Raw genomic sequence first — 24,711 nt, 5'->3', positions numbered from 1 at the left:
GGCACAAATTGTGTGTTTTTTATTCATAAGTGAGATTTAGTCCTGGTGATTAGTCATTATCCAGTTATCCATGGAATAGTTAATCAACAGGTCTACTTCATAGGAATTTCATCTTTTTTTCTCTCTAAAATCATTCATGAGCAGATTCTCATGTTCAAGTTGCCAAAAATTATCAAAATGTGAAATCATCTTCATTATTCTCAGCCTTTGCTTTCAGGGTTCAGTGTTATTCACGCAGATCCTTATTGAGCAGTTTCCAGAAACACTTTTACAAAACTTAGAAAACACTGGTGCTTTGTAAGTCGCACCCTTTCATGTGGTGTGAGGGTACATACAGATTCTTCTATGTAGACTGTTGTTATTCTAGATTTTATTTTGTATTCTACAATTTGTCCATTTTTCTGAAGATACGTTAGACTTCAAAACTTTACATATCTTTTGCATTTGTATTGTTAGATTACTGGATCACTTTTTTGAATTCAGATTGAGTATCTCATGTTTAGGAATAAATATAAATATTTGTTTATATAAATGTGTATGAATATATTTCTAAATTAAAAATAAGTACTATTCAGATTAATAACTTGTGTGTCTTAGTAGACTTAAATGTTTCTTCATAGTGCTTCAAATTTCTGAAATGTATTTGTTATATTCTGTATAATGTTTATTGCATATTTTATTGAAAAGTGCTTGTACACTAAAAGTAAATGTTTGAGTTCTGAAATAGGAACATAGAGCTGAGTTCACATTGGAGGGTATCTTAATTATACCAGACAAGTGCTAATTCATTAAGATGCAAGGTTAGCATAGCATTTGATGAACAATTAAAATATGATCAATTAAATGTTAATGGTGACAGAATCACAGAATCGTAGGGATTGGAAGGGACCTCCAGACATCAAGTGTAACCCCAAGAATTCCAGAATAAGAGATGCTTTTTAGACTGTCACTGAAAATATTTCAGCATAGTTACTCACTAACTTAAAACAGTATTTTCAGTTTTATCATATATTTCTACTGTAAAATGAAAGTTCAAGAAACTGAATTATTTTAAAATATATATAGCGAGAAAAAAGCTGCTGCCTTGGTGAATAAGTACCATAAGAGTGTAGCATGACCAAATATACAAATAACAGTATAGCCTGAAACGTGTTCTTCTATACTTTTTTACCAAGAATTTGCCTGAACAAAATTTGTTTTTTGGTACTATTAAAAAAAAATTGATAGCAACGCTCACTTTTTTTTTAGTCAGGATTACACTGTTCAGATTATTACCTGTTGTGTTTTCTGTCCTGTTATGTTCTAGGTAGCAATTCCTGTCAATTTAATAATGGTGGATGTTCCCAGCTCTGTTTACCAACATCAGAAACCACAAGAACCTGTGTTTGTACAGTGGGCTACAACCTCCAAAAAAACCGCATGGCATGCAAAGGTTAGAAATGCTTTTCGTATTTATTTTTAGCTAACTTCAGTTTTATGGGAAATCTGTAAGTAACTTAGAAAGAAACTTCACTTCTTTATTTTGGTGATTAAAATGGAAGAGTTCAGTGTGGTGAAGAGAGAAATTTAGCATTTCATTTGTTTATTTAGCTATGCGTAACTTTTACGGAAAACCCTAAGGTATATTTTTCACTTTTTTTTTTTAAATAGTCAGAAAAGGAGACCATCTGATCCATCATTTGAGCGATACATTTTGGTTATCCACCTTATCTTAAAACTAATTACAGACTACAGTCTGAAAGGTTGGGTGTCTACTGTATCTATTACCATTAAAAAGTAAAATCTAAGTATCTATTTCCGGTAAAAAGTGAAGCCATATTGTTATATAGAACAGTGAAAGGCATTTTATTTTTGAGGTGCCATGGTAGTTAGTTAAAACTTTTTTTGTTAGTTCCTATGGAGTATTGCTATGTAGTGTATATACAATATATATAATAGACTATAATTGGAAACAGAATTGAGCAACATAAAGATGGTTTTCTACTTCAGTGCTTGCCATATGCTACTTGGCATCATTTTGTTTTTTTCTTTTTAACGTATTCTTTTGTACTTCTAAAGGAAAAGAAAAGAAACCTATTTGTTCATCATAGCTGAGCTTGAAGATTGAGAGTTGTATAACAGCATGCTATGTTATTTCCCTAAGAGTTAGAATTGCTTAGAAGTTTTATTACAAGGATGTGGAGGTGACTGCAACAAAATACTTGTTACAATTTTGTTTATCAAAAGGTGTGATTCATTTCAACTGTTTCTTCCTACTTAATAGAAATTGATGCTTCTGTTTTGTTATTAATGTAGCACAAATGTAGACATTTAAAGTGTATCCAAAGCATGATTTTTTTAAACTATGTACTTCTCTATTGTTTGTAAAGGGTGATTCCATGACTGAATGAGGTGAGATGTGTCTCATGCCTCAGAAGATGTTTTACACAGCCTGAGCTGTGCGTTCATTGAGTTCTGTGGAACTGTCTCTTGCTAAATACATAAAACGTGGATACGCACTGAAAATATTCTTAAATGCCTCATAATTCAAAATAGTTTATTCTTAGTTTAAATTTTCACTAATATTAATTAATTTTGAGATGGTGCTTGAAAATGAACAGTAACTCCCTCCTATTTGTAAAACTGTATTTATAATTAGAAATGAAGTATAATAATTGATGGATTTTCTTTTAAAGAGTTGGAATCATTGTTCAGGATAACTATTGGACAGTATAGGAGAACTCTGTTATTAATTCCTCAAGTGTTGTTAATAGGGAAAGTATCCATTTTGCTGCTCTTACCTATTTGATTTTTCCCTTAGGTGTAGAATCATTTGTTATGTATTCTGTTCATGAAGGGATTAGAGGAATTCCTCTTGATCCAAATGATAAAATGGAAGCTTTAATGCCTATATCTGGAACCTCATTTGCAGTGGGCATAGACTTCCATGCAGGTAAATATTCTGTATAGTTTACTGTGTATATGTTAGCTATTAAAAAATGGAAAACAATTCAAAACTTCTGAACAAGCCTCTTCCTTCTTATTCAGTTTGACTGTTTCATAACGCAAATATCACTAATCTTTTGCCAACAAGTAAGAAGTAAAACTCATTAAACTCTTCTCTACCTTTGGCCTACCTTTTTCTTTGATGGTTTTGTACATCTACTTAGCAAAATTTCAAGTTCACTTAGTATTTCACAGTGCCGCCTCATTTTGCATATGTTGCCTTCAAACCAGTGCCAGCTAGTGCTCAGAGCTTTAGTTATATCCTAGGATATCATTCACTGTTTGCTGGATGTAAAAATAACTTTGAAACATAGTGCCTTGTAGCTGAGAGTTTACTGTATCAAAAAGTGTTTTTGTGTTCTTTGTATCTTTTGTAGTTTCCATGGAAATAAATCGGTGTTGCTTTTGAAGAGATCTACCATAAAATCCTGAAGTACAGCATATTTTTGGAATAATAATGGAATAATGAAATATTATTTGTATTTGTAACCTACAAGAATCCTTATTAGTTTAGTACAAATTAATTTAGTGCGTATTTTTCACTATAGAGTGCAAGAGTGTGATTTCTCTTAAGCTATCAAGAGGTACCTGAAAATCAAAGAGTATTATCAAATGCGATATATAAAATGTAGTGACTGGAAGGTTTTGCATTGAAAAAATAACATTTATCAATACTTAAAATTTTTATTCATTTATTTTTTATCTTTAAGTAGTTAGATCAAAACATCATATTCAGTATATTTTACAGGATGATTATTAGATTTCCATACTTGACTTGTTAGTATTTACTTTGAAGTTTGTTTTCTAGAAGCGTGTGCTTTAAATTTCCTCTTGCAGTACTGAACATACTAGAAAGAGGATTAAGGAAGAAGCCATGCTTTCACAGGAACCTTTTCTGAAATAAAATTCATTTGCTACTGTCAGCTAGTAGATCAGTGGTACCTCCTAAAAATGAGGGGGTTTTAGTTCTCTTTTCTTTTTTTACGGTATTTCCTAGATTTTTTGGAGTGAATGTCAGCTGTCAGTATGTGCAGTTCTTTTGCACAGTTATCACAGAATTATTATTTTTTTCTAGTAATTGCTTTGATGTTATCAATGAAGTATTGTTCAACAGAATTCTAAGAATCCATTTCCAGTTTGAGAATACCATATCTTCCAGTTTGACTTATTTGGTTCTTCGTACTCTGTGTTGAATAAACTTATATGCTTACACTACAATAAATCTAAAGGTTCCAACCTGTCACCTGGAAGCAAAGCTGTTGAAAGATTCTCAACAGCTTCATCTGTGAAGTGGATATGCAAAGTAATGAACAGATGTTTGATCCTTCACCCTTGACCTGGTTGGTGTCAAGGAAGAAGGCTTCAACTGAAAAACTCTAACTCTTAGAGGCTGTAGGAGCACTGGCTGTAAGAGGTGGTCCTTCCCACGTGGAACACCTCATTCTGGAGGACTTCAATTAATTTCTATGAAATCGGAATGTGTATTGCAACATGGCTGTGTGATAGCTCTGAGCTCTGACAACAGAAATAGACGGAATTGTGCTTGTGGAGTGTCATCACTTGGTTTTCCCCATTCATTTACCAGTGGTAATTTGTGGCAACAGAAAAATGCATGTCTGTGCTTTCACTACTTCAAATTCTCAGCCTGGCCTTTGAGTTTAAATGGTCAGTGAAAGTAACTCTGTACTCAAATGCTGTGTAGTGGTCCATCTCTTCCTTCTTATGGACAATTACCTGCAGTGAAATGGCATGGAAAACAATTTGAAGAAATATTTTAACACACACACACACACAGAAAAAAAAGAACCTTAGCAAAAGCTAATCAGACATTTATAATTTTTATTCACTTACCATATCACTCAAATTTATCACTTTTCTTCCTGGTTAAATTTTTTGATACTTCCAGAGCTTAATCTGAACGATTACAAATTTTGTAGTTACTGATGTAGACACCTGTGCTAACATAACTAAATTAATCCAAGAGTTTTCATTATGTTTTTATAGGTAATGATACAATCTATTGGACCGACATGGGTTTCAACAAAATTAGCAGATCTAAACGGGACCAAACATGGAAAGAAGATGTTGTTACAAATGGCTTGGGAAGAGTTGAAGGCATTGCAGTGGATTGGATAGCAGGTAGGAGTTTATTTGCGTCAGGTATTGTTATGATGAATTAATGTATGCTCTTGCATTTCCACTCAAGACTAAATAATTTGATACACTTTCATCACTAATTTATAGTATTCCAATTATCTAATACTTTTTGTTATTATTTTGATAGTGTATCACAAGGATGTTGTGCTCTTGTGTGTTTTTTTTTTCTTGAAGTATGGTGTGTTCTTTTTTGATGAGGAGTGAGTTCAGTTTTAAACTGAAAAAAAAATTTAATGTCTTCTTATATGGATAGTCACAACTGTGACAACCAGCAATACAAGTTTATACTTGAAAACAGAAGGCTAAAAAGGACTGAAAACTAAAATACAAGATGCATGCAGCTTAAAATATAGCAGTTAGTTTCTGGTTTTAACTTATGCATTTAAGATTTTTAAGTTTCTGAAGTGATGTTTTCTTTTTTCTGTAACTTCACAATGTTTTTCCTAGGTAACATATATTGGACAGATCATGGCTTCAACTTAATTGAAGTTGCCAGGCTCAACGGCTCATTCCGATATGTAATCATATCCCAGGGTCTGGACCAGCCAAGATCTATTGCAGTACACCCCGAAAAAGGGTAACATGACTATGGCTACATTATTTTTTTTTTTAACATTTGCATGTTTGCAATGAAGCTTTTAGGAATCAAGGCCTTTTTTCTAATATAGCTGTTTAATAATACCCAAAAATAGTGTAATGGGATGTATTTTGCTATAACTGGACCCAGGTGGAAGAAAATGTTCTGAAGATGTCCTGAGAATTTTCATGAGTTTCATCATGAGGATTTTCATCTGCAGGAAGTACTATATTTTCTCTGTGCAAGCCTTCACTTTCTAAGACGATCATTTTAGCTGAAGTGTATCCGTTGCTTGGAAACGTGCTTAAATCTGTTAAGTACTTAAGTTTTCAGCTTATCCAAGAAGTCACACTACCTAATGAAGACCTCACTGTGATGGTGAAATAGTATAACGGCATATTCTCTGATAGTTATAAATACCAGTATCACATTACAACACTCTGCATCAACCAAGGAGATTACCCAAGGTAGCTGAAAGCTATGTCAGGTAAACATATGGGTAACTCTTAAAAATTACATCACTTCTCATCCAACTGTTTGATGAGACTACAATGCATCTCTAATAGAAATGAGAAGTTTCCATTCTTTCAGGCTGTAAAGCTGATGGAGAGCTACAAGTAACACAGAAGCAGTAAATTCTGCAAAGGATTTCCATCTTTTTTTTTTTTTTTTTCCACTGGAATATGAAATATACTTTGAGTTGATTTACAGCTCAGAAGATTAACTGCTGCAGTTGCCTTCCTAAAACGTAAACTACATGGTGTGCATCAAAGTTTTAAAGAAGCATTTGAAAATCTACCTCTTCCCAAACCAATAGACAAAGCTGTGTCACTCATTTTCCCCAGGCTCAATTAAATGAGTATGACAGTATGTTCAGGAATGCAGTTTCCGTATTAGCTGGAGAAGTCTGCATCTTTAGTGAAGTGATGAAGAATTCTGACTTCTTAACAAAAATTGATGTAAAATATTGTCTGCAACTTGCCCCAATTTCTTTTATGAGAATATAGTTTTAGTGAACTGTGTGTTTTGCAGATTGGAAATGCATTTAAAAGTGAAGGTGAAAGTAAAAGTAGATTTTATTTTCTGCATAATGCAGTTGCTTGTGTCACAAATCATTATGGCTGGGTTCATGTGGCACCACGAGTATCTTGGCCATATCTTCTCACAGTTCAGAATTTACTTTGTTTGTCAGGATCCGGATTTTTATTTTTTTTTACTTTGTGCTCAACATGTTCTTATGTTAAGAACAAACAAGGAAGAAAAAAAACAACAAACCTTTGCAGAGTATTGCATAAGAGTCTAATAAAATCTTTAGACCAGAAGAGTACACCAAGATTCTTCAAAAACACTATTTCATTTACGGTATAGTTTTCCTCAGCATGAACATAATATATTTAGATAAGTTCTGTGAAAACACAAAAGCTTGGACTCTCTTTAATACTGTGCCACAAAGTGCTCTATTCAGATGACTCCAATCAAAGTAAATTCATGCAACTAGGATAGCAATGTTTTTGTAGTGAAGTAAATGTATATCTTTATAGAGGAAGATAAAGACCTGCTTATCCTCTGCATTATTGTCATCTCTTTCCTTTTGTCAGGCAAAACTTTCAAAAGTGTACCTCCCTTCCTGCCCTCTCCTTGCCCTGTCTTCACATTTTTCATTTCTCTTGAAGCTTGAGTTGACAGCTTTAAGAACAGAGCGGAAAATAGTAGTTATTTGATCTCATTGAATCTGCCCATTATACCGAGATATGAAGCAGCCAGCATTCAGCTGGTTGGTAGCATTATTTAAAGTTAAGAATGTGTAGTTCTATAAAGGAGTGTCCTTCTCCCTCATCAGGAGTACTTATTCATTTAAAATGCACTTGGTTTCCATTTTTCTTCTACAATTAAATAACTTTTCTGAGAGAGCTCAAAACTGTGCTTGAAATACAGAACAAAGGTCATTCTGAAATATTTCCTAGACTTTGAATCTTCCTCCATTGAAGACATTTGGGAAACTTCAGTTGTTTGCATTGTTGAATTTTAAACTTTATTTTCTTCACAGATTTTTTTTAAGTTAATTCTATGACCACATCAAAATTTCATCATTCGCATCTATGTGTCAGCTACTTGGCTTATATGTGGGATAGTTCCTAGAAAAGTTGTTGTCATTATTCTGGCATTGCAATATAAATACCAAATAGCTAGGTAGCATAACACTGCAAAGGTGGAAGTATTTTAGAGCTTCTAAGAACATTTGGGAAGATCAAATTTTTTCTATGCTATTTAATGATTTACTGATGTTAATATATCAATATATTTCTAACCATCAATGCTCCAGTAATGTCTTAAGTAATGTGTATTAACTTTTCAGAATTTTCTTTGGACGCTTCTAGATTTTTTAAAAAATCTGATAGTTACGTTTTTTTGTTGGTTGGTTGGTTTGTTTAACTAACTAGGCTGAGAGAATACTGCATAGTTGAATATCAAATGCTTGCCTTTCAATAGTAAATAATTAGTTGATATCCTGTATTAAGGATATTCATCTCTGACCAGATCTCTGAATACAAGTTCAGTTACATAAAAAAGTGCTGTTAGAAATCTCAGTGAAGTAAGTGCTGTCTGCAGGTTCATTAGCCTCCTCCTACTATGTCTAAAGCAATAGAAAAGTAGGAGTTCAAAGCAGAAATTTATCATAGCGTCTCACCTTGAATCAGCGATGTGTCTGTGCCAGTAAGTGTACAGCAATGCATACAGAGATAAGTAAGGTGAAAAGGTTTTGCCATGATCATTAGGGAGGCTAGCAAAACAACTTTCCCCTACCATTTCCCTAAATGCTTTCCTATTTAATGATTTTATTTAGACATACATCTCATGTTTTATCTCAGTGTTGGTTAGATGCATGATTTTGTTCCAGTAATTTCTATTTTGGTTTTACTTTCCCAAGCACCAAACCATATTCTTTAAGCATACCATTGCGTATTGACTGATAAATTATGATTTTAAGAGTTACTTCATATGTAACAACTAAAAAAAAAAAAAAAAAAAAAAGCTTAATTAGTTTATCAAACCAGTAGATTTATCCCATAAAGGTTATTCAAAGGTGTATAAGCATGAAGTATCTATTTGACAGTGATGATGCATTCATTTTGTTTTCAATTGAAAGACAGTATTGTACGTTTTCATCTCTTTGTTTTTGTGTTAAATTTTAATAGGTAATTTGTGTAACTTTTTAGGTATTTATTTTGGACAGAGTGGGGACAGATTCCTTGCATAGGAAAGGCGTATTTAGATGGATCTGAGAAGGTTGTTCTTGTGAGCCTGGGGATTGTGTGGCCTAATGGCATTTCCATTGACTACGAGGTTAGTTTCTTTGTTTTCGATTATAATTTGAAATATTTGGTGTACATTATACTTCATTAAAGTCAATGTCTTCCACTTCACAGCAATCTTAGTAACTCTTAATGAAATACTTGGACAAGATTTTTGATGTTTCCTTTAAAATTAATCTTTAGGAAAATAAATTATATTGGTGTGATGCTCGTACCGACAAGATAGAAAGAATTGACCTTGAGAGTGGAGGGAATCGGGAGATTGTGCTGTCAGGGAGCAATGTGGATATGTTTTCAGTTGCGGTGTTCGGAGCTTACATCTACTGGTCTGACAGGTAATTTATTTTTCATAAGCATTTGAGTCTCAAAATGTTATTTCAGTGCTAGGTGCTTCACCTTTGTAGGATTAGCCATTCCTTAGCAAGGTCACAGAATGGATCGCAGAAAGCTATGCAGTTTGAAAGAGAGGGTATCTTTGATACTGAAACCTAAAGCATATCAGTATCATAGATGAGAGCAAGTTTTTGACCTTCTGTTAGATGAACTCTCCGCTGCCCTTCAGTCATTTGTTTGGTGTGAAGTAGTTGAGGATTGTTGATCAGACATCTTCAACTTTTTTGGCAGAGCACATGCAAATGGCTCTATTAGAAGAGGCCACAAGAATGAGGCCACGGATGCTGTGACCATGAGGACTGGCCTTGGAATAAACCTGAAGGAAGTGAAAGTCTTTAATAGAGCACGAGAGAAAGGTTGGCTGTTCTTAAGGATAATATTGTTTCAATATCGACTGGTGGTACTTTTTATGTATATTAAAACTTATAAAAAGTTAAATACTCACTGATTTATGGCAACAAATTTTATTATATCTGCATTTTTTTCTTAGAATATTTTTTTTAGCTAAGATTTATTTACTATGAAAATACATAGAAAAGTTTCTTGTAAAACCTTGAGAGCATTTAAAGGAGAAAGTCTGAAATCAAAATACTTCCTATCATTCCTTTTTTGTTTTTTTTCCTGAAAGCACCCAAGTATCAGGAATGAGGTGGACTTTGAACTGTGCTTTAGAGAACAGCAGTCTCAGGCTGCCTCAGATTTCTTTTGGAAAGCAGTACATTTTTTCACAGCTAGAAAATCTCAGTCTCTCAGATATTTATTTCCTGGGATTCCTTGGTCTTGAGTCCAGCTTTTTTGTGTGGGAATAGTTGTAAATAGTTAGATATCATTTATATTTAATTTGCTTTGCAATTGAATAGACAATTTCATATACTGAGAGTATGGCAGAAACGGATGAATTTTATCTCCCGTTAAGTAGGATCTTTCTTTTATCTATTTTTTTCTCCTAAAATTTGAATTCTGTAGAGGCTTTGAAAAGCAAAGACATTTGTGAGAAAATAGCAACAAATTTTATCACCTTTGTATGCAAAATATATTTGTTTCCGTAAGCTAATGTCATTAAAATCTATCAAAAATGATATTTCCTTAGAGCTGCTACCAGATGAAATTTAAAGTATGTGTTCAAAAACACTGAGAAGGAAAATGGTACTTGAAAAAAATATTTTTAAAGAAGATATTTGCGACAGGAGTATAATTCTAGTGTTGGTAATACTCAAAGCTTGTTTTAATCACAGCATCACATATCTGATGATCAAATTTTTATATACATCTTTCCTAAATAACTGCATCAAACCTAAAATGTAAAATAAATCTGCATTTTGAAAGATCTATTTAAAAATCAGTAAAAAGAAAAAATCCAATTTTTTCTCGAATTTGAATAGTTTTGAGAAGAATGAACATAATTGTATTTTGCTAAGGAGTTCTGCAAGTATTTTCACAGTTTTGTAGATATATTTTGTGGATAGTAAATGTCCACAGAAAAAAAATGGATGTTGTAGCTTTTAACAAGGCTAGAAATAGTTAATGTCTGCTTGCTTGGAAGGGCCCTCAGTGTACAATTAAGAAAATGGAGCAATTGAATAAAAATATGTAATGATTTTTATTGATGGCTTGACAGATTTGGTTGCACTAGGAATGGGAGAAATGGTTACTGAGGCTAAAAAAAATTTTGATGTTAGTTCGAAAAACGTAACTGAATGAGTTTTTAATACATTTTTCAAATTTTACTAGGGTACAAATGGTTAATGTCTTTGGGAGGGGCTGTCAGTGAGCCAGGAGGACAAAAGGGAAAAAAACAGGTGAAAAATACTTTTGGAATGTTTTTTCTGTATCACTCTATTATATTTTACCTATGTATACTTTTAATTTTGCTGAACTAGAAGTAGGTAATATTTCTTTAAAAAGGAAAAGGAATTAGCTAGTTTCCTGACCTTTGATTAAAACAAATAAACAGAAAAATAAGCAAACAAAATCAACTGACCAAAAGAAAAAAAAAAAAAAACCCACACAAACAACCTGTGCTGATTGTCAAGTGATCAATGCTTTTTTTTCAAACACCTGTTTTACCTTTTCTAATGAGCCAGTCCTGCTGCAGTGCTACTCTTGAGGATAGTCCTGTTCTTTAGTTCTATTCTACACATGCATAAGGATGTCCCCTAATTAATCTGTTTTTATAACTGGCTAGTTTTACAGATACAGCTGGTGAACTGTGGAAGCGCTGAAGTTTACAAGAGAGATTGCAGAAATTTTAGGATCTCTTCCATGTATTGCCTTTCTCTTCTCAAACTCTCATCCTTCCAAACAGATATTAACTTTTCTAGCCTAATAAAGCTTCAGAAGTGTTTTTAAAAGAAACCACAAGTAAAAATATGTGCAGATAATCTTCACATATTTTTGCATGACTACAGTGCAACATTTCTCATAATTTTGTCAAAATTCAAGACTGATAATGTTAACTCTCATTACCCATTGCTTTTACTTAAACGTATCTTCAACTTGAAATGTAGCAGTTAGGATATTCAGTCAACGGTACTTTCAGACACTAGATGTTCCCTGACAATGATAATGACTTTCTACCAGAAACTATTTAAAGTGTGTGGGTTTTTTTCTCCTTCAAAGTCTAGAAAACTTTCAGAAATGGGAAAATGAGAGCTGAGTTGTTGTATGGAAAGTGCTGTCAGAAACAAAAACTAATTTATCTGGACTAACTATAATTGTATTTCACATGTAGTCCAAAAAATAGGAAGGCAAATAGATCTTAATTATTGACAATTACTGCAATTTTAAATATTGCGTGTAGTTTATGTCATTGAAGTTACTAATGTGACAATAATTATTTAATAATATACTTTACCAGAGAGTAAGTTTTTAAAGTCAAGTTTTAGAGTAAATTAAAACAAAAACGTCAGGAAATATCTTATTAAGAACAGAGAATAAAAGGGAACACTTTTATACCTGTTTTGTTTTGATAGAAATTAAGTACTATGGTATTGTAATGGTATCCAAATTTGTCTTTGTCAGTAACAGGTGTTTTAAAAAAAAAAATCTTTCAAAACACTTGGAACAACTCATAATGGTCTCTATCCAAGTCTTTATCTGAACACAGAGGAAAAATCTATTTATTTCTTATAAAGTGTGTAATTTTGTTGATTGGGAGAATATAAATTACATTTCCTCATACATTGTATACTTGAAAATTGGCTTTAGTTCATCGTTGAAGTTATTCTTTACTGCTTTGGCCTTCGGTTCACTTGTATTGTAGAAAACGTTTCAGAGAAGAATTCTTGAAATTAAAAAATGACATTTTGATTTACATTAGCTAAAGGTAATAGTATGAAACAATTTTTTTTCTGTCTTCTTTTTTCACACAGGTACTAATGTTTGTGCCAAGAATAATGGTGGATGTCATCAACTCTGTCTTTATCGAGGAAATGCACAAAGGGCTTGTGCGTGCGCACATGGCTATCTTGCAGAAGATGGAATTACCTGCCTAAGACATGAAGGCTACCTCTTATATTCAGGAAGGACAATATTAAAAAGTATACATCTTTCAGATGAAAACAACTTAAATTCACCAGTCAGGCCATATGAAAATCCAGAGTACTTCAAAAATGTGATCGCTCTTGCTTTTGACTACAGTCTCAAAGGAAGAGGTACTAATCGGATATTTTTCAGTGATGCACACTTTGGAAATATACAAGTTATTAATGACAACTGGGCTGGCAGAAAAGTGCTAATAGAAAGTAAGTAAAAATTTTATTTGCCAAAATATTTTCTTTCAATAACCCTTATTAAATTAAAAGTTGTTTAAAAATAAGGTTGACTTCATAGTTGTGAAGCCATTAAAATGTTGACTTGATAGGGAAAAACTATAATTAAAGCTTTACTGTATATAAGCATGCACCATAATTATTACCATTTATACCTCAATGTGTGCAGCTGACACCATTCTTGTAGTCAGCTCAAGAAAAGTGACTTCTGTCCAGTGATAGGAAAAGCCAAACTTTAATCTATAAAATGGTTCTTTCTATGGAGAGGCTTACTGAGTAACTTCAGATGTTCATCATGCCTTCAACCACCACAGGAATAGGGAGAGTTCTCTGAAACTTCTTTTTTTTTGCCTCTAAATACTTGGAGCCGGTACCTCCTCCAGGAATCAACATCAATATCATCACTAAGTCTAGCTGAACATCAGTGCAATATGAGCTTAAGTTTACCTTGGTAAAACTTGAAATTGAGGCATTTGAGGCTGTATGAGAAATAAAGCCTAAGAATAAACATCTAAAAATCAGTCCAATAAAAATATAAATTGTAGAATCTTATGCCACCTTGCATTTCTGCTTGGACATAATTTTTCTAAAATAGACAATCTCATTCATCTGTAAGCATATATGTACTGTTTCTTCTCTTCTTCGATTGTTTTGATACCCTTTTCCAGAATGTTGGAAATGTTATATCATTTTTTTCCTTCCTGTGTGATAATTATCATCTCAATTTCTGATGTCATAAAAGTTGCATCGCTGCATTTAGGTATTTGGGGGAAACATTCACAGGACCAAAGAGTAACAGGAAAACATGGAAGTGTATTTGGTGTAGAATGCTACCATGTGTTAAAAGAAATATTTTTAGAAAAGAAAGAAGCAAATAGCTGAAAACTGGTGAACTACTGTTCTACAACTACGCTGGATGATTGTTATTGTTATGCATGCCTGTCCCATGGTTCTGGAAAGGTATTCCTGGTAATGGAAACTGCTGATATTAATGAGTGGAAAAGCATTTTTCAAATATGATGCATCACCTTTATTTTTTTTAATCTAATTTTATGTGCGTATATTTCAGAGGAGTTAATGATATCCATATTGAGATACAAAAGAGAGAAACTAAATAATACTGTTAAGATGTATTCATTACACTTAAGAAAGAATTAAGACCTAGGGATTCAGAGTTGAGATTAGCTGTACATGACACAAGCACTCACCTGTGTGGAGATAATACATCACTATCTTAACTTAGGTGTTTCAAGATATGATGAAAATTATTACATGGCAAACGATTGGAGAATTCTAAATTTAAAACAGACAGAAAGAAGTGATGAAGCAGCAGTGCAGATACAAACTGGATTTTGAAAAGGACAATAAACTATTCCTCGTTACGTTATGGTAGGCTGTTGTGCAAGAACTGAAAGCATTCCACAGAGCATAACTGAGAATTATACTTTTAGGAAATAGTTAGGAAGTGTTTCTGCTTGTAATCTTAATATGCCTCATTTCATTTTTCATTATCAGATTCAGTGCTCTGAATAATTAAATGTCAGATGAAATTTTGTGCTCTTCCAAAAATGTACTGTATATGCTTAAGACATAGTTCCGAAAAGAACTTGTTTTCTATGAGTGTTTCAGGTTTTTTTGTCTGTTTGTTTTTGTAAGTAGAAGTATTATCATATCCCAGTATATGCAACTTTACTTTTCTCCTTTGCATGTTTTAAAACGTCTTCATACTGAGTCACTGATTTTAAACTGATGTTCTTTGATCACTTCTCCTTTCTTTCCGCAATCAGGGACTTCCTATCCCTGTAAACAGAAACAGGTTGTTGGGTTCCTTGATACCGTAGTAGTATTTGACTAACAGTGATACCTAAAGAGGAAAAAAGACAATGCTAAGACTCCTTGGCATCAAGCATTCTGTTTGCCTTGGGACACAACATTTTCTGATTTCCATGTTGGCTACGTATGATTAGAAAGAAATTATTGAATGGAATCCAGCTGGCAGATTTCAGTGACTATGTTTTGTTTTAAAATAACATATTTGACTTTTGTTTTGCTACCTTTTTTCCTCCTAAATGACTAGTAGATATTTTTAGCAAGTTTCCCATTATTGGAAAGGTATACAAAACCACATGAGAATTACATGGTGTGATTCTTAGACATATACGACTCCTTTCCACCTCATTAAACCGAGATCTACAAATCAGACGAAATCTTACTCAGTATTCAAGTCAAATAGTGAAAATAGAATCTGTTATTTGCAAGATATTATTGTCCCAGATTTTTAGTTCAATGATTGTATATCTTCTAGTCATAAAGAATCCATTAGCTGATGTGTTTCTACCTCACTGAAATCAGATATGCCATTCAAATCCAAGACATTATTAATTTTTTTCTGCACACTAAAAACAGAGTTAAGATACATAAAGAGCCCTTTATTAAACAGGTTTCCAGTTCACTAAAAACAGATTTACAACTCACGAGCAACATATTATCTAATATGTTTTTAGCTCACTGAGAATAAATTTACTGCCCAGAAACAACCTATTATCTAACATGTTTCCAGTTCACTGAAAACAGATTTACAACCCATACGCAAGCTATTATCTTACATAGTTCCAACTCACTGAATATTGATTTAGAATTCATAAACAACCCATTATCTGACAAATTTTCACCTCACTGAACAGATTTGCAACTCATAAACAACGCATTAGCTAACACATTTTCGGCCCAGGGAAAGTAAATTTACAGCATATAAACAGCTTGTTCCAGTTCACTAAAAACAGATTTGAGACTCACCAATAACCCAGAACCTGGTAGAGTTCAGTCTTCAGCAGGAAGGAGCAGTGACAGGAAAAAAAAAAAAAGTCAAAAGCAAGCAACAGTGTAGCATGTTCACAGTATGTCCTACCTTAACATCTTTATTTCTGTACAGCATAGGGTTTTAGAATAAGTGCTTTGAATTTTATTTCCTTAGGTCAGTCAGTCAGTAGGGACTTTCTGTAAGTAAGTGGATGGAGTTGAACTTTCTTGACCGCTGCTTTGTAAAAATTCACCTTTTACTGTCTGTGATTTCTGCCAAATTCTTTTGGATAATGATTTGTCTAACCATTGAGTATTGCTTGTGTTTTTTTATTGTAGCGTCATGCAGAGTTTAATCCAGTCAGTGGACATGATTTTGAAGTTGCCACTGTAGTCTGTTCTATGTTGTGACATGGCTACTGTCTAAATAATCTGATTTGATTTTGGTGTTTTCTTTCAAAAAAGAATGTGAAATCTTATATTTTAGAGTACGTTTTTGCTTTAAGTAGGCACTTTGGAGGTAGCAGACTATGGAGAAATGAATGGTATGTACTTTATGGTCTCACTCATTAATTTCTTCTTAATCTTCCACTTTTTAATCCTGAATATTACTCTTACGGTTAGGTTATAATTCATCTGCTTCTTACTTTTGAGTGAAGCTAGCTATATTTTTGTTTGGTTTTGATGTGCTGTTGTGCTGTAAAATCTTCAGGAGCCTTTTAAAGCATACTGTATTTGTTCACATAGCTCCGGGTATTAATGGTAGTCCTGTATGAAACAAGACATGGTCAAAGGCATTGCAATTGGAAAATTCATCCTGATACATACTTTATAGGTTAAAATGAAGTAATGGAACATTATACGGAAAGAACAGAAAAGAAGTCACAAAGTTAAAGGCACAGGGTTACATAAGGAGGTGTATGAAAATCTGATTTAAGTTGCTGCAGGTTATCTCATTTCAAACAATAGAGTTTATTCTTAAATAAGCTCAGAGAGATTCTATACTAATTTTCTTTCTTGTTAAACATTTGTAGACTGAACAATACTGTCATTTCAAATTTATGAGCTTTTCTATGTTATTCAGACAGGAAGATACTTCATATATTTTTATCAGGGTGCATATGAAGGACTTCCAGTTTTATGGATCTAAATAGATATCAAAAAATAATTTTAGCATGGTTTGAAAATAAAAAACCCTCAATGGAAACAAATACGTATTTGATATTGAGGATTTTTAATATTACATGCTTACTCCTCATACCACGTCTTCCATTGGCTATTATTTATTTTTTCAACTAAAAAAGTGATGTTAATTTTCTTTTTAATGAGTTGATGCTTTGAAGAGAATCTTTTTCTGCCTGGAATTGGAGGTTTCAGTTTGACCCCAAGAAAGGTGTAAAGGAAGATGGTATACTATTCATAAGGTGGTAGATTCTTTGTGGTTTTGATGGAGCTAATAATTAGTTGGACCATGAATATCAATTGTACCCCTGCCTTTACATTTCCCACTACTGAATGCAGTCCCCTTTTTTGTCTTATGGAGAGGTTTGGGATAATTCCAAAATTTGCCTACATGTGTCTGTAAAAGAGCGTAGCATTGAAGTAGATGTAATGTACAGGTGCAATAGTAGAAATAAACTAAGTGAAGAAATTTGTAATTGAAGAATAGAGAAGGAAAAGGGGAGGAAAAGCAAAATAAAGTAAATCGGAGAAAAAAGTACTAAGATGATATGCTTCCAGTATAAGCTGTTTCTTTTCTCACTGTGTAAACAATGACACCAAGACATGTTCCTGGCGTAACATACTTCTCAGTATAAAGGGAAGTGTTATGTCGAAAAAATGCTGCTTCTGTTTTGAACTTCAGACACTAGTGACTAAAGAAGGCAAAAATTTATTCACTGCTAACATAGTGTCAGATCCTGTGATGTGTTGTAAGGCTTTTTGCAGGCTGAATCTTTTAGAGGTGCTCCAGTGTTCGTTACTATTCTTTCTAACTAAATGGGTCCAATTTAACTGTCAAAAAGGCATTTATATACCCATTTCTCTTACAAAGCTTTAAATTTGGCACATTGTATGAGGCCCTTTTAGTTGTTTAACTTTCTTTGCTGAGACAGAAATCTTTAATATGTTAAAAATAAATACTTTAATACTGTTGCTTTTCATTTTGTAAATGAATTGCATTCATTCTAACTGTATATGATACAATCCCAATAACTTTGAATTTTTAATGGAGGAAAAGTGAGAGGCTATTGTAATGCCTGAGACACTTAAGTAGTAAAATCTAAAACTATTATTATAACTGCTGCTTTGTTTGCAGAAACCAAAATGTGTGGTTTATCACATTTTGTTTCTGTATCTGGCTGCGTACTGTGATTAATGGAGAGAATTTACAATGTGTGCAGTAAATAATTTGCTATAGAGGGATAAAGTTTCAAACTTTATACATAACAGTTATTCCAGAAGTGTATATTTTCTAAATTTCATGATATGAAACTCTGAAATGTATTCATAATGGGAACTTACGTATGCTGATCTCTCAGTTCAGAATGTCACTAGCATTCCCAAGTTCTGTGTTCAGGAAAGGTGCTGTTTGCCTGTTAATTCTGAGATGATTCACCAAGAATTGAAACAGTTTGTCACTGCTTTAGCTTTCCACATTGCCCTTAAATTTTTACTGATGTAAACTTTTACACATGCGAATTTTTGCATCAGCAGCTGTGCCTGCTTTAATGCAAAGCCATGTTATGGTTTACACAAGAATGTAAGAATTCATTTAATAATTCATTTTTATTCTTAATAACAATCACCTAACTTGATTTTTAAATGCTGTTTATCACATGAAATTATTACCATACTCTGTATGACTTGACAACTTGGCTTCTCTGTTTCTCTGTTATGCAGATATTTTTGTATGTGCTGTTAACTGAGAGCAGAAGGGAAACTCAGTGTATGTAAACAAAGTTCTGAAACAAACATACTGTTCCCAAAATCAATATTTCTTGAATTTAAAAGAATTGATTGCATGTTCTGTACACATTCAGGTAAAAATGACCAGAATCTCAGTGGGTTTTTTTGTGAGTTTCTGAGCTCATCTATTTGATTCAGGTGCTAAATTTCATAGTGAAATGTAGGAAACGTTACAGTGCTCATAATTAAATAATCTGAAATGTGAAAATCTGTTATGAATCACCTATTTCTTCACCTGAAAGTTTTACAGAGCTCTGCTTGGGTAACTGAAAATGTTTGTAATAGTAAATATTTTGTGTCTCAGTCTCCAGGAGGAATCTGAAAATGAATGGAATGTTCCATGAACACTGTATAATTTGCTGACTGATTCTTTCAGTCTTTGCTTCTGATTTCTCTATCCTGTTTGTTATCTGCACTCCGTAGGTCATTGAATCCCATGTTTGTGAGAATGCTAGTTATCACCGTGTGTTAATGGGTGATCAGCTTTTAACACCCAGCTTCACATACCTTCCCCAGCTCCAAACTAAGGTTTACCACCCTTGTCCCAATGATAATCAGTATCCAATGCCCTTGCTTATACAGAAATATCCATCTATCCTATACTTACCCGTTGTTTAGTTAGATGATATAGATATGATAGAAATCTGTTGTGTTCTTTTCGTTTGGACGATTTAATCACGTAAGTATGATTAAAATCATCAACTCTGTGTACCCTTTTAAATGCTTAATTGGAATGATTTCTAGCTTGAGTAGTCTCATCAGGAATTTTCTGTAGACCTACATATGTTTGATGGTAGACTGTAAACATCTCACTACATAGGCACCTGCCTGTCATTCACACTGTACTTATTTCACAAATGGAGTAACTATGTACAATATTTTATGTATCTTCACTGATGAAGACTAAATCAATGTTATAAAACCTAAAAGAAATTTACTTGATAAATATTCAGCAAAAAAACTAAAAAATGTTATGTGAATATTGAACTGATACATAGATTTTTAATTATACGTAAATAACAGTTTTAATTGTCATGAGGAACTCAACAAAGTCATGAGTCAAAGGGAAGAGGTGTGTAAGAATATAAAATTAAATGGAGAAGGTAGTTGAATTCATAAATTAAAAATTGGGAAACTTTTCACTGAGAAATCTAGGGAATTCTAAGTGGAGAAGAGAGATCAAAATCCAAGAGACTGTGAAATTGTATATACATTATCAAAAGTCGATGGCAAGAACTATTAGATAATTTAAATTTTACACCCTGAAGTATTTATTTTGTACTTGCAGTAATGAGGGAGATCTAATCTGAGTTCTTCAGTTATTGATTTGTTGCTTGTCTGTTCCCTGAGAAAGTCAGATGAAGATCAGCGTGACAATATTTATAGGCCGTATCTCATCTATGGTATGCAATCCATCTTCGTTAAGTTCAGTAAAAGTGATAGATAGCATTTGGCAACATAATGATGTGATCACTCTACCATTGCCTTTGTAAATCATAAGCTGTTACGTTCTCTTGTGTAGATATTTAATCAGTTATACACCCCATTACTGATTTAATTCAGAATGTCAGTGACAGGTGAATAATGTGCGTATTTGTATATTAATATCGTATTGTATTAATGTTCCTTTCATTTAAGTATGTTATTCATGTGAAAATCATAAACTGTTGCTTCATGTCTAGAATAAATTTAATCAGTGCTGTAGGCATCTAATGTCCTCACTGTTTTAATTCAATATGTCAGTGAAACAAATGTGTTTCTTTTCATTTCCAGTTTCTTTATGCTTTACTAATTCAGAATATTGTATGATGCTGTGAAAATGTGAGGCTGAGAACAAACAAATCACTAATTTTCATCCTGTCAGTAGATTAGGAATCCTCCAATTGTAGCATAAAATAAGACGACAGTATATTTTGCGTGTGTTTTAAAGTAACAGACTATCTAATGATAAATTTACTGTAACTAGAAAAAAAAAATCCTTTATGCTCTATAAAATGTCCCTTATGGAGTAAGAAACAAATAAAAAATAATTTTGGCGCAAAATGGTAATGCCATGACACTAGAGTGCAGTTGCTTGAGAGTCTTCTCCAGTGTCCTTTTCTTGGCAATATGAAGTTGATAGAAGGTTTTCGTTTTGGTGACAGCCACCTGCAGATGGAGCATTTTTAGGGCTCTTTGTCCTGTATTGATACATGGCTTATATGAATTTTTGAGTTTCATGACTAACATCTTCAAAAAAATGTATATTTTAGTCAAGAAATAACATAAAAATAAATTATTTAAAAAAAAAAAAACCTTTAGGTATTGACTGTTAAATACAGTGAAAATTTGCCGGCAAGTACTGTTCATAATTCATCCAGATCAAACTAATGCTGATAAGAACAAAGTACCTTCCATTCTATGAAATATCTAAGTTTTGGTTCATTTTAGTGCTTACACTTGTTAAAACTAGGAAATGATTCTCTTCTGTGTTGGGATTTTTTAATTCCATAATTGAGAAACATGATAGAACTGAAAAAAAGTTTGTTGACAAATAAAGGACAATGCTTATTAATATATTGCAGACGTTGGTTTGGAGTTTCAGTATGATACATTGGTCCAGTTTCGTAATGTGAGTGATTAGCTGAAGAATTAGCGGGACTCATTGACAGGTCTTTAAACTAGGAATGAAGGGGGAAGGGGACAAAATAAGGGCTACTGGGGTTGAACGGGTCATTAGAGGGCTTGTACCGAACTCTATGGGCAATGACGGCAGAGTGCATAGGGAAGGAGTAGGGCAGGGGGATGCTGGGGATGCTGCTGTTCTAGGGGATCCTAGATCCCATATAAAGGTGGCGAGACGGATAGCCCGGCTGAAGTGCCTTTATACCAATGCACGCAGCCTGAGTAACAAGCAGGAGGAACTGGAAACTGTGATGCACTCGGAAAGTTATGACCTTGTCGCTATCACAGAAACATGGTGGGATGACTCCCACAATTGGGATACTGCCATCGACGGCTATAGACTCTTTAGGAGAGATAGGCGAGGTAGGAGGGGTGGGGGAGTTGCTCTCTATGTCAGGGATTGGATAAACTGTGAGGAGCTCCCTATGAGAAACAGTCAGGAACAGGTTGAGAGCCTGTGGGTTAGGATTAGAGATGGGACTAATATAGGTCAGCTGGTGTTAGGGGTATACTACAGACCACCTGATCAAGGGGAGGCTGTTGACGAGGCTTTCTTGCTCCAGATGCGTGAGATGTCTGGCTCACGGGCTCTTGTCCTGGTGGGGGACTTCAACCATCCGGACATCTGCTGGAAAAACCACACGGCAAGCTGCAAGAGCTCCAGAAGGCTCTTGGAATCCATTGACGACAGCTTTCTGGTTCAGGTATTGGACAGACCGACCAGAGGTGAAGCGTTGCTAGACCTGCTGCTCACCAACGCTGAGGAGATCATCAAAGGCGTCAAGGTCGGAGGCTGCCTGGGCTCCAGCGACCACGCCCTGGTTGAGTTTGTGATCTCAAGCGATGTGGGCCTGGCAAAGAGCAGGATCAGGACACTAAACTTTAGAAAAGCAAACTTCAAACTACTCAATGGATTGCTGGCCAAGATCCCCTGGCGCGCTGCCCTCAAAGACAAGGATGTTGAGGAGAGCTGGCGGCTCTTCAAAGATGCCCTCCTGGAAGCACAAGAGGTCTCCATTCCTCTGAATAAGAAAGTGGGCAGGCGAGGTAGGAAACCGGCATGGCTCAGCAAGGACCTGCTGAGAGAACTGAGGGCGAAGAAAGGGGTGTACAAGCTCTGGAAACAAGGCTGTGTCACCTGGGAAGAATACAGGAATGCCGTCCGGACTTGCAGACGTGGGATCAGGGAAGCCAAGGCGCAGGCAGAACTGAACTTGGCAAGGGACGTGAAAAACAATAAGAAAACCTTCTACAGGTACATTGGCCAGAAGAGACAGGCCAAAACGGGCGTACCTACTTTGGTAAATTTAAAAGGAGAACTGGCTTCAACAGATGAAGAGAAAGCTGAGGTGCTGAATGAGTTCTTCACCTCGGTCTTCACTGGTGGCCAGGATTCTAGTCTTTTTCACGTCCCTGAACCCTGCATCCCCAAACCTCTATGTGGGGACCAAGGAGGTAAATCCCTCCCCACTGTAAGGGCAGAGCAAGTCCGAGAGTGCCTCCTTAGACTGAACGAATTCAAGTCTATGGGGCCGGATGGCTTGCATCCCAGGGTCCTGAAGGAGCTGGCTGAGGTGGTTGCCGAGCCGCTCTCCATCATATTTGAGAAGTCGTGGCTGTCAGGTGAGGTCCCGGATGATTGGAGGAAGGGTCACGTCACTCCCATATACAAGAAGGGGAGCAGGGAGGACCCGGGGAACTACAGGCCGGTGAGTCTCACCTCCGTGCCTGGGAAGATCATGGAACAGATCCTCCTGGACAACATGCTCGATCACATAAAGAATGAGCATGTGATCCGAGACAGCCAGCACGGCTTCACCAAAGGAAGGTCATGCCTAACTAATCTTGTGGCCTTCTATGATGGAGTGACGGCATTGGTGGACGAAGGGAAGGCGACTGATGTCATTTACCTGGACCTGAGCAAGGCCTTTGACATGGTCCCCCACCACATCCTCATCTCCAAATTGGAGGGAAGTGGATTTGATGGGTGGACGACCCGATGGGTAAGAAACTGGTTGAAAGGCCGCAGACAGAGGGTGGTGGTCAATGGCTCTATGTCCAGGTGGAGGCCGGTAACAAGTGGTGTCCCCCAAGGGTCTGTCTTGGGACCGGTGCTCTTTAACATCTTTATTAATGACATCGATGAGGGAATTGAGTGCACCCTCAGCAAGTTTGCTGACGACACCAAGCTGAGTGGTGCGGTTGATACGGTGGAAGGAAGGGATGCCATTCAGAGGGACCTCGACAGGCTGGAGGGCTGGGCTCGGGTGAACCTAATGAGGTTCAACACGGCAAAGTGCAAGGTTTTGCATTTGGGCCGGAAGAACCCCAGGCACCCGTACAGGCTGGGAGGAGTGGTCCTTGAGAGCAGCTCGGCAGAGAAGGACGTGGGGGTCCTGATGGACGAGAGACTGAACATGAGCCAGCAGTGCGCTCTGGCAGCTCGAAAGGCAAATGGGATCCTGGGCTCCATCAGGAGAGGGGTGGTCAGCAGGGACAGGGAGGTGATCGTCCCTCTCTACTCGGCTCTTGTGAGGCCCCATCTGGAGTACTGTGTCCAGGTGTGGAGCCCTCAGTACAAGAAAGACATTGAGATTTTGGAAAGGGTCCAGAGGAGGGCGACTAAGATGATCAGGGGGCTGGAGCACCTCCCCTATGAGGACAGGCTGAGGGAGTTGGGCTTGTTCAGCCTGGAGAAGAGAAGGCTGCGGGGTGACCTCATTGCAGCCTATCAATACCTGAAGGGAACCTACACCCAGGAGGGGAGTAAACTCTTCAAAAGGGCTGACAACAGCAGGACTAGGGGAAATGGATCGAAGTTGAAGGAGGGAAGATTTAGGTTGGATGTTAGGGGGAAGTTCTATACAAGGAGAGTGGTTAGGCCCTGGAACGGGCTGCCCAGGGAGGTTGTGGATGCCCCGTCCTTGGATGTGTTTAAAGCCAGGTTGGACAGGGTCCTGGGCAACCTGATCTGAATGTGTGTGTTTGGTGGCCCTGCTAGGCAGGGGGGTTGGAACTACATGATCCTTGAGGTCCCTTCCAACCCGGGTGATTCTGTGATTCTGTGATTCTGTGATCTGTGTAT

General features: G+C 35.6%; 1 protein-coding gene across 1 annotated transcript in view; it reads left to right on the top strand.

Annotated features, from left to right (window-relative positions):
• LRP1B (LDL receptor related protein 1B) overlaps positions 1-24,711 on the top strand; it is a 440,883-nt gene that overhangs the window by 303,340 nt on the left and 112,832 nt on the right. Inside the window, exons 34-41 of the mRNA XM_042827024.1 lie at positions 1,307-1,432; positions 2,801-2,932; positions 4,990-5,124; positions 5,590-5,719; positions 8,938-9,064; positions 9,217-9,368; positions 9,658-9,782; positions 12,798-13,169. Of these exons, the coding sequence (XP_042682958.1) occupies positions 1,307-1,432; positions 2,801-2,932; positions 4,990-5,124; positions 5,590-5,719; positions 8,938-9,064; positions 9,217-9,368; positions 9,658-9,782; positions 12,798-13,169 (1,299 nt within the window). The remainder of the gene's footprint in view (positions 1-1,306; positions 1,433-2,800; positions 2,933-4,989; positions 5,125-5,589; positions 5,720-8,937; positions 9,065-9,216; positions 9,369-9,657; positions 9,783-12,797; positions 13,170-24,711) is intronic.

Source organism: Centrocercus urophasianus, unplaced genomic scaffold (assembly GCF_019232065.1).
Source record: "Centrocercus urophasianus isolate 14NV4802_14NV808 unplaced genomic scaffold, USGS_Curo_1.0 seq_28, whole genome shotgun sequence".
Lineage (NCBI taxonomy): Eukaryota > Metazoa > Chordata > Aves > Galliformes > Phasianidae > Centrocercus > Centrocercus urophasianus.
The sequence above is the reverse complement of the archived record's forward strand: the minus strand, read 5'-3'. Positions and strand labels throughout refer to the sequence as shown.